At 39.5% G+C, this 10,358-nt stretch overlaps 1 protein-coding gene across 1 annotated transcript in view; it reads right to left on the bottom strand.

Annotated features, from left to right (window-relative positions):
- Window positions 1-3,115: 3,115 nt before the first annotated feature.
- The window catches only part of LOC139420803 (gamma-aminobutyric acid receptor subunit gamma-2-like), a 74,572-nt gene continuing 67,329 nt past the window's right edge, over window positions 3,116-10,358 (bottom strand). Inside the window, exons 9-10 of the mRNA XM_071171087.1 lie at window positions 8,424-8,447; window positions 3,116-5,805 (exon numbers count right to left, since the gene is read on the bottom strand). Coding sequence (XP_071027188.1) covers window positions 5,527-5,805; window positions 8,424-8,447 — 303 coding nt within the window. The 3' untranslated portion in view covers window positions 3,116-5,526. The remainder of the gene's footprint in view (window positions 5,806-8,423; window positions 8,448-10,358) is intronic.

The raw sequence follows: 10,358 nt of genomic DNA, 5'->3' as shown, positions 1-10,358 counted from the left end.
CAGAACGCTGTGGTAGCCATGCTGGTTAAGTGTGCCTTGAATTCTAAATAAATCACTGATATTGTCACCAGCAAAGCACCCCCACACCATCAAATCCTCTCCTCCATGCTTCATGTTGGGAACCACACATGCAGAGATCATCCGTTCACCTTCTCTGTATCTCACAAAGGCATGGTGGTTGGAATCAAAACTTTGGATTTATTAGACCAAAAGGACAGATTTCTACCAGTATAATGTCCATTGCTCGTGTTTCTTGGCCTAAGCAAGTCTCTTCTTATTATTGGTGTCCTTTAGTAGTGGTTTCTTTGCAGCAATTCGACCATGAAGGCCTGATTCACGCAATCTCCTCTGAACAGTTGAGATGTCTCTTTTACTTGAACGCTGTGAAGCATTTATTTGGGCTGCAATTTCTGAGGCTGGTAACTCTAATGAAGTCCTCTGCAGCAGAGGTCCACATGAGAGCCAGATTCATCATAGAGCTTGATGGTTTTTGCGACTGCTCTTGAAGAAACATTCACAGTTCGTGAAATGTTCCGGAATGACTGACCTTCATGTTTTAGTAATGATGGACTGTCATTTTTCTTTGCTCATTTGAATTGTTCTTGCTATAATATGGACTTGGTATTTTACCAAATAGGGCTATCTTCTGTATATCACCCCTACCTTGTCACAATACAACTGAATGGCTCAAACAAATTAAGAAGGAAAATAAATTGAAATGCATTCCAGGTTACCTCATGAAGCTGGTTGAGAGAATGCCAAGTGTGCAAAGCTGTCATCAAGGCAAAGGGTGCCTACTTTGAAGAATCTCAAATATAAAATATATATATATTTTTTTGTTTATACATGATTCCATATGTGTTATTTCATAGTTTTGATGTCTTCTCTATTATTTAGTCTTCTCTATTATTCTACAATGTAGAAAATAGTGGGGGAAAAAACTGGAATGAGTAGCTGTGTCCAAACTTTTGACTGGTATATTTTTTTCTCCAGTCTGACAAAGTATATAACTATAGAAATTATTTACATGTGCTCTTCACATAGGTCTTATTTGTAGTTTCCCCAAAATAAAATATCTCTGTCTTCTTTTATCTTTGAATGCTCTGTCCTCCTCTAACCTAAATTAGGTCATGAGATGGTCGAATAGATGGAGGCCAAATTAAAATAAGCTGAGCAATACCACATTAACTAAATGTTAAATATATTCATATTTGTGATTGACCTATACATCGTGTGCACACTATCTTTTATGATTATCTCCTTCCAAGTACCAGGAGAATTCCAAAACCTTTAACTATGTGTAATACTGTATGTACCATACCATATGTGTGTAAACTAACATAAGAAAATAAAGAAATCACAAAAATACAATATAATGTTTTTTTGTGTATAGTAAAGCAACATTTAAATAGTTGATTTAAATAATCAAATTTAGTATGCCAGCACCGTTCAATATGACTGGTTGGTCATTGGGTATTTATAAACCACATACATACACTTGATACCTCAGTAACTACTTTCTCACAGTTAAAAACATCTCTACTTTCTGAATGTGCTCGTTCAGCCTTTCTTTCAAACAAACAAAAAAAGATGCTAACTCATTCTCTTTATCAAAGGTTATACTTGAATGGATGAGGCATTAAGATAAAGCTAATGCACGGTTTGGTCCTTGTGATTTGATATTTGTTCATAAGCTATAGACCATGAGATAATGTTCCGTATGGCTCAGTTAGTAGAGCATTGCACTTGCAACACCAGGGGTTGTGGGTTCAATTCCCACAGGGGACCAGTACAGAAAGTGTACACACTCACTACTGCAAGTTGATCTGGATAACAGCGTCTGTGAAATGTAATAATGGTAAATGAAGGTATACAAATAATGTCTCGTGTATGTATGTGTTAATAGTAAATTATATCTGTTAAATATTATTTCTCGAAGAACACAAAACGCGTTTCTCCCATTTCGCACATATTTAGCAAAATAACAGTTCATTTTGACTAAGAGATCATTGAACACTATGGGTTTCTAAATGGATGTATCACATTTGTGTCAAAGTTTGGCACTTAAAGTTATTCTTCCACACCCTTACATTCCTCTCCATTTCAATTGAAGTAAACTATCAAGTGGCCAAAAAAATCCATTCCTTTCTGTTCAAGTGAGAGAAAAAAACACACACACCCTTAAGACAAAACCTTGTACTGAGTGATAGCTTCGCAACAGGTACAAAATAGAGGACCACTAGTGAATGCACAAGGGGAAGAGCTTCAAATTCCACTCACTTTCCACTTCGTTCAACTGACAATGGGTACTACAGTTGTTGCTAAGAAACTTTACAATTTAATGCAGAAACTCTGACGGTCACTTTAGACTAGAGTAGCACGTCTGTTCAGTACCTCAGGGAGTAGCTAATATCACAGTTGAATGTCTGAAAAGATATTGTCAATTGAGGCTGTAATAAGTAACTTCGCCACCTACCTTTTTAGTCATACCATTCAGTGAACAGACTATAACTGGTCTTTTAGAGCCTATGTAGACCACAACATAGAAAATACAACAACAACAAGATAAATTCATTATAGAACGAAATTATGTCTCTATGATATTGTTGACAAAGGACATTCTCCATCTCTGTTTTGTTGAAAAATACTCTACAACACTCAAACTCTACTCTGGACCTCAAAGCCAGTTTTTTAATTGTTCCCCTCTAATCAAGGACTTATTTAGACCTGGGACACCAAGTGGGTGCTATTAATTATCAGGTAGAACAGAAAACCAGCAGGCTCCGGACCTTGTAGAATACACCTGCCCTACAATATCCCACACAGTCCAGCATAATGCAATGATAATAATGATATCAATGAAAGGGAATACATGAAGAAAATGAAACATATCATTGCCCCTTTCAAAAATTGAAGGGTTTGATAAGTGTTTGTTTCCTTTTGTGATCTACTATGTACACAATATCATGTGATTTACAATATGTACAGTAAAATGACTTATTCATTTCGATCAGGGTTTCCCAAACTTGGTCCCGGGTCCTCCCAGGGGGGCAAGTTTTGTTTTTTGCCCGAGCACTGCACAGCCTATTCATATAATCAAAGCTTGATGATGAGTTATTTAAATCAGCTGTGTAGTGCTAGGGCAGAAAACAAAACGTGCCCCCATGGGAGGCCCCAGGACCGTGTTTGGGAAACCCTGGTCTAGATTAAAGCACTGCTTTAACATCCTCTGGCTGCCTTTAGCTAAGGTACTCTTTTGGAACAGGTTGGCCATGATTTGGGTATACAAATACCCCATAAGTTGCATTGTAAGCGTTCCATTAGCATATGATGTGAAGCACAAATAGTTTGAGTACTTATGTTGACATTCACAATGTGCCACACTATAAATGAGTAATGATGTATTGACACATTAATGATTTAATGAGCCATTGTAAACACAGAAAAGCAAAACAAACAAAAAACAAAAAATCCTGAACTTCTCCCAGATCTTTCAATACATTTTCAGCATCAGATCATTGTAATTTCCACAGTGTTTCTCTTCAAAGAGAGTAAGGCTTATGCATCTGGTCTGGTCACAAGCAGATGCTTTCTTCTCCATGGAGCTGTCATGTTCATCAATATTCCTCAAGTTAAATGGTTTGTTTTTGCCTTAAGTCCCTCTAAACCACCCATTGAGACAGATGGAATGGATCCTGTTTTAATGCAGTGACTAAGTAATGCAGTTCAGTCTTATGACAAATGGGAGTTTGTTTTCTGTCACTGAGAGTTTTGGCATTTTGATGGGTGTACGCATTCAGAACTACAGCCGCTTCCATTGTAGACACTTAAAGTGCCAGCTGAATGAAGTAAAACACTGCTTGATGTGTTTGCATGAAATTCACTTCCACCAAGTGGTTGTGGGGGAGAGCAAGGGAGCAGAATATGTTTTGATGTAAGAAAATATGTTTTGATGTAAGAAAACCATACATTTGTTTTTGATGCCTATTTCTTATCTACACACTTCCCAAAGGAGCCAGCACAGCCATACTTGTGTGTCAATTGAAGATAGCCATCAATAGCAAAATGTTTGAAAGGGAAGAGTTTCTCAGAGCAGTCTACAAGTTAATAAAAGTCGATATAACAACGTTTTCCCTGTAAGGTCTGGATTGATCCTCTTGTAATACATATTGGTAGAGATTAACGTTAATTTATAAGACAAAATCTGACTTTGTCTCATTTTCTACTTTTCCTAAAAAGTAAGACGAAATTCAGATGGATAATCAGCAGTGTTCTTTTTTTGTATCCATAGCCAACAATAGAAGACCTTAAAGGGGCTATCCACAGTTTAAACAATAACAAACAGATACCCCACCTCTGTCTTTGTAAAAAGCTGAGGGATGGGCCTGAAGAAATGTAACCACTCTTAAATTTACAGACAGGGTTATTGATGCAAGGACCGACCATCCATGAAATCTAAATGATGGATTTAAACATATTTTGAGGCGAAACAGTGTTTGTTTACATTTACAATGTTTACAAACATTGGAGTAAAACGAGCTTATATGCTGGGTTGGGATGGGGTAGGACAGTTAAAGTAAGCTCATGAGGCCTTTATAACTTCAAGTATCAATGAGAATATCATTAATTTATATGTCGGTAAATGGATGTAACAACTGTGGATTGCCCCTTTAAAACATGTGTTGATTTTGGGCCTGAAAGGTGCATGCAATAAATGTAAACCACTACATAATAATAAAATATATACAGTGTCTGTACAGTTGACCATTGACCATAAACAGTATTTTCTAGCGCTCTGACCACACATTCAAAAAAATGCATGTTTAACTGTGTAAAAGTAAAGTTTCACAGTTAGATGAAAGAAACCTAGCTATCAAATTATCATTGAAAATCATACTTACTGTTCAACCTACATAGCTATTAAAGTGCTTTAGATTTAGCTTATTTTGTATTTTGGATAGATGGAATACAGCAATAAGTAAATGCATATTTTAAAAGATGGGGAAAATAAACTGATGTCAAATCTTCCGTTTGTCTTCTACGGCGCATGCGTGACTTGTTAATGCAAGAAATCGGGAACATGCCTTAATACTTTTTCAGTTTGAATGAAGTTTGTTTACCGTGAAAATGTTTACTGTGATCTAATATACTGACTAAGGGCAGATACAAAAAACAACAACATTGAAGCGGCCCTGACTGCGATTACCTTCTACGTAAACCAATTATCTGATCAAGGGGAATCTGGAAAATGTAGTCCTGCAGAATCACTACGGTGAACTTAGGTTCTTGCCTTACCCAAAGCACAGTCGTAGTCCCCACTATCGGACTCCAGATCCCTGCATGCCTAATGGTTTTGCTACAACTTTTGCTTCAACCATATAAAGAAATTATGAGAAAAATGAATTAACAAACATAGAAAAATCAAACAGAAACAAAAGGAAAAGGAAAACATTTCAGTGGGTCCCCTTCTGAAAAATGGTCTAGTTGGAGCAGAACATATATTCTAAGTCTGGCTACACGCTGGATCTAGAGATAGAGATAGGAGATCCAGTAAACCAGGTTAAAGAGACCGAAAGCGGTGGGGAAACCGATGCGAGCGTACGAGTCTATCTTGGCGACACGGATATGCAACCGCCCGTGCCGCCAGGCCCCGGAGCGGCAGTCCTCGAAACAGCAGAAGAAGCTGGTGCAGTCCTTGCCGTCTAGGCACTCGTAGCCATACTCCTCATCCCGCTCCTGCATGTGGGTGGCATTGTTCATCTGGATGGCGGTGGCTGAGCGAGGGCGTATGTCCACCGTAGGTGTCTGCTTATAACAGAGAGAGCACAGTTAGCAACTAGAGTCTAAGAGGCAGCACAGGGGACCTAATTTAGTCTCTCTTTATGTTAGTATACAAAATGTAATTTGCACCTTCACTTGCCGATGGGATCTTTTTAAGCATGTCAGCAAATACATGTTTACATATCAGCGGCACCTGCATTTAATTAGAGTGGCTTAAAGATGACAATGGACTATTCCCTTTGGAACACGTAATGCAAATTACACCTTAGGGTAAAGAAGTTTAGCTTCTGTCAGAAACATTGTGTAGTTTTGCTTTGTTTAGCAGAAAGATGATGCTAGTGCTGGGCAACCCATTATAAGCTCTGCTGTTGCACATCATGGGAAAAGAGTATCGTGGTTATCATTAGTCCCAAAGCTAAACCATAGTCCCCTTTCGCATTACGATTCACTCAAATTACATCAGTCCTGCACTATTTGAAGTGAATATTAGGAAGGCTTCATAAAGCAATTAAATAGGCTTCGTAAGCACTACATAAATGGGTCACAAATCATCTCTAACCGTATTTCATGCAAATGTGAACAAATATCTGTACGGTTACGTCACACACGTATGCCACATTATGAATCTTTATAGAGCATGACATTTGTTAATAGATTATATGTGAAGCATCTATGTAGTGCTTATGAAGTCTATATGAAGGCTTTATGAAGACTTCATGAGATGCACTTCAAATAAAGCGGGACCAATTCTTGTTCTGTACGTGGATGCCCTTGTATGGATTTCAGAGGGAGGAAATCGGAATTTATTGTAAATCGCTTATGATTTAAGCTGTATGATAAGAAAGACTCCTGAGCAGGGACTCACTGTTCCTCCATCCTCCATTTCCTGTCCCTAAATGGGTTAAATCAACTTCCATTTAAGCCTGCTCACCACTTCAGGGCACAGCGTTTTATTTCGGATGATTCCTAAAATAGGTCAGTGACATCAGCGAGTCCTTTGCTCCATCAGTCAAAAGAGGCACAATTAGCATTCAAACAGGGCATTTTCATGGGCTTTTATCGCAAAACAACACGCCACCTTTTAAAAAAAATAAAAAAATAAACTCTCATGATCAACTTTAAGAATGAGTTTTCTCTGACCCAGCATCATATTTTCTGTATGAGTCACTTAGAAATATGATGACGTAGTTACATGTATTGCCCCGCTTAAAATAAACTGAATGGAATCGCTACTAACTGAACGGAGACCAAAGCCTCTTTCAAAAGCCTTTTTGCTCTTCATGAGCCTTTACTGTAGCTATATTTACAATGTGATGCCGTGCCAGTACTATGTTTAGGTAATCATACTGCTTTCCGAATGTTTGGTCTTTATAAAAATGAATCATATGTGTGTCAAGTACCACTTCTCAAATGCCATAAGCATTGGGGTAAATTGTTTAAGGCGTGTGTCATCATAAAAGCTCAAAACACTGATTTGACTTTAACTCGCTCCCTGCAGCTCAAATTTGCCCAGTACTCGAACACAAGGGTTATTGTCGTCCCTTTGAAAACGATACATGGCTGGTTCCACAATTTTGCCTGATTGATTGACAGCCGCCGGGGGATTTGCAGCAGGGAGCAGCATCAGGTCATGTGACCCGGGTCTCAAAGTGGGGTTGCACGGGAGAAGGAAGGGTGTGGTAGGAGCTAGCTCAAGCAGTGTAACAAACACAGATAGTGCAGCGTGGCCGGGGTTTGCAAAACAAAACAGTGGCATTGCAGCTTTAACCGGATGAAAGTAGACAACCTCTGGGGAGGAATGATTGAAGGAAACACAGGCCTCTGCTCTGGATCCGTACCACTTTAATCTAAGCTTAGCGTCAGCTGCAGTACATTTTTGTTGATGATTATTTGTCCATTTCAAATAGCTATAGAAAATGCCCTTCCTATAAATGGCTGGTTCAAATGTTGACTTACAGTATTCTCTGACTAATGGTATTTAAATTCAGTCAAATGACCCCATTAAGAAATGTTCTTTCATACCATAGATTAAGGGTGATTCAGGTTTTGAAAGCACACCATCTTCTTTACTTGAGTGTTAAATATAGCTCTTCAGTAGCACCCTCTGCACTGTGAGTGTATGAAGATTACTGTGGCTGAATCTACTCTGCTGCGTGTGTAGCCGTTAAGATGATCACTACTAATGAGGCCTAGCACAGTGTAGGGGTGTCTACTTCAGTCTGTTAAGGCTCTGCTGACTCTATAGGAAGCGTCAGGTTAAAAGCCCCACAAATACACGGGTAGGTTAAATGATAGCGGAGAAAAAGATGCCACCGGTTTACAGTCAAAATTGCACAGTGTGAGACAGAAAGAAACGGGAAAAAAGCCAGAATGAAACCATTGCGTGCCATCTTTTTACATCTTTCAACCAGTGTGGACTGGTTGAAAGAGCGTAATATTGTCACTACACAAGTACGTCTGGCTGCCTCTGCACTTTCCTGTGAGCACTTTGTTTGATGGTATTGCGGAAGAGATTCTGAGGTAAAGGTAAAGAAAGGGTGTCTAAAACAGACAAGTAGCAGTGCAATGCGCTAGCTGGGGCCAGAAAGAGGCAAAATGCAGCAGACACATGCAGTCAATAGTTGAAACTGAAGGCAATATACCTTTGAGGAAAAGAGCCGGAGGAGCTTTTGTCCCAACAGGAAACAAAGAATATGTGGAATTAAAAGAGAACAACACAAAAAAGAACACATGTAATAAACAAAAACATAGAGAACATCTAGAGAACATCAAAAGTAGAAAGAGAACAGTATACTGTAGAGACACACATACAGGAGGAGGAAGGTGCATGACAGGACACATCACACTGGAGACCAGGTTGATCTCCAGCCAAATCTACCTTTAGAGATGTGCTATATCCATGATAAAAACAAACTTGACATCAATGGTTTAGGGGTGATATTGATCCTAGTAAGGCTCAAAGCTGACCCGTTACACCAAAACAAGACAATGTCATTTTTTTGTACAGTTAATGGCATTTGTATCTAAATAAAACACATTGAATATGGATTTATACTCTCTTTCTCCATCTAACTTAAAATACCATAGATTACCTAATCAGTTCCAGTGCGCATACATTTAGTAGATTGATTGTAAATTACCTGTTGTTGTTCTCATGCATAATGCAGATATCTGAACAAATACCATCATAACATGAAATAGGACATTATTGTTTTATTTTTCATAAAATGGTTAGAAATCAAATGTATTTGTCACATACACATGGTTAGCAGATGTTAATGCAAGTGTAGCGACCATGCAGTAATATAACCTAAACATTTCACAACAACTACCTTATACACACAAGTGTAAAGGAATGAATATGAATATGTACATAAAAATATATAAATGAGTGATGGCAGAACGGCATAGGCAAGATGCAGTAGATGGTATAGAGTACAGTATATACATATGAGATAAGTAATGTAGGGTGTGAGAACATTATATGAAGTGGCATTGTTTAAAGTGGCTAGTGATACATTACATCAAGATGGCAAGATGCAGTAGATGGTATAGCGTACAGTATATACATATGAGATGAGTAATGTAGGGTATGTAAACATTATATAATATAAAGTGGCTAGTGATAAATTGATTACATCAATTTTTCCATTATTAAAGTGGCTGGAGTTGAGTCAGTATGTTGGCAGCAGCCACTCAATGTTAGTGATGGCTGTTTAACAGTTTGATGGCCTTGAGATAGAAGCTGTTTTTCAGTCTCTCGTTCCCCACTTTGATGCACCTGTACTGACCTCGCCTTCTGGATGATAGCGGGTTGAACAGGCAGTGGCTCGGGTGGTTGTTGTCCTTGATGATCTTTTTGGCCTTCCTGTGACATCGGATGGTGTAGGTGTCCTGGAGGGCAGGTAGTTTGCCCCCGGTGATGCGTTGTGCAGACCTCACTACCCTCTGGAGAGCCTTCCGGTTATGGGTGGAGCAGCTGCCGTACCAGGCGGTGATACAGCCAGACAGGATGCTCTCGATTGTGCATCTGTAAAACTTTAAGTGTTTTTGGTGACAAGCCAAATTCCTTCAGCCTCCTGAGGTTGAAGAGGCATTGCTGCGCCTTCTTTACCACGCTGTCTGTGTGGGTGGACCATTTCAGTTTGTTCATGATGTGTACGCTGAGGAACTTAAAACTCTCCACCCTCTTCACTAATGTCCCATCAATGAAGATAGGGGGGCTGCTCCCTCTGCTGTTTCCTGAAGTCCACGATCATCTCCTTTGTTTTGTTGACATTGAGTGTGAGGTTATTTTCCTGACACCACACTCCGAGGGCCCTCACCTCCTCCCTGTAGGCCGTCTCGTCGTTGTTGGTAATCAAGCCTACCACTGTACTGTCATCTGCAAACTTGATGATTGAGTTGGAGGCGTGCATGGCCATGCAGTCGTGGGTGAACAGAGAGTACAGGGCTGAGAAAGCACCCTTGTGGGGACCCAGTGTTGAGGATCAGCGGGTGGAGATGTTGTTACTTACCCTCACCACCTGGGGGCGGTCAGTCAGGAAGTCCAGGACCCAGTTGCACAGGGCGGGGTC

Source organism: Oncorhynchus clarkii, chromosome 12 (genome assembly GCF_045791955.1).
Source record: "Oncorhynchus clarkii lewisi isolate Uvic-CL-2024 chromosome 12, UVic_Ocla_1.0, whole genome shotgun sequence".
Taxonomy (NCBI): Eukaryota; Metazoa; Chordata; class Actinopteri; order Salmoniformes; family Salmonidae; genus Oncorhynchus; species Oncorhynchus clarkii.
Note: the sequence above shows the minus strand (reverse complement) of the source record. Positions and strands in the feature narration are given on the sequence as shown.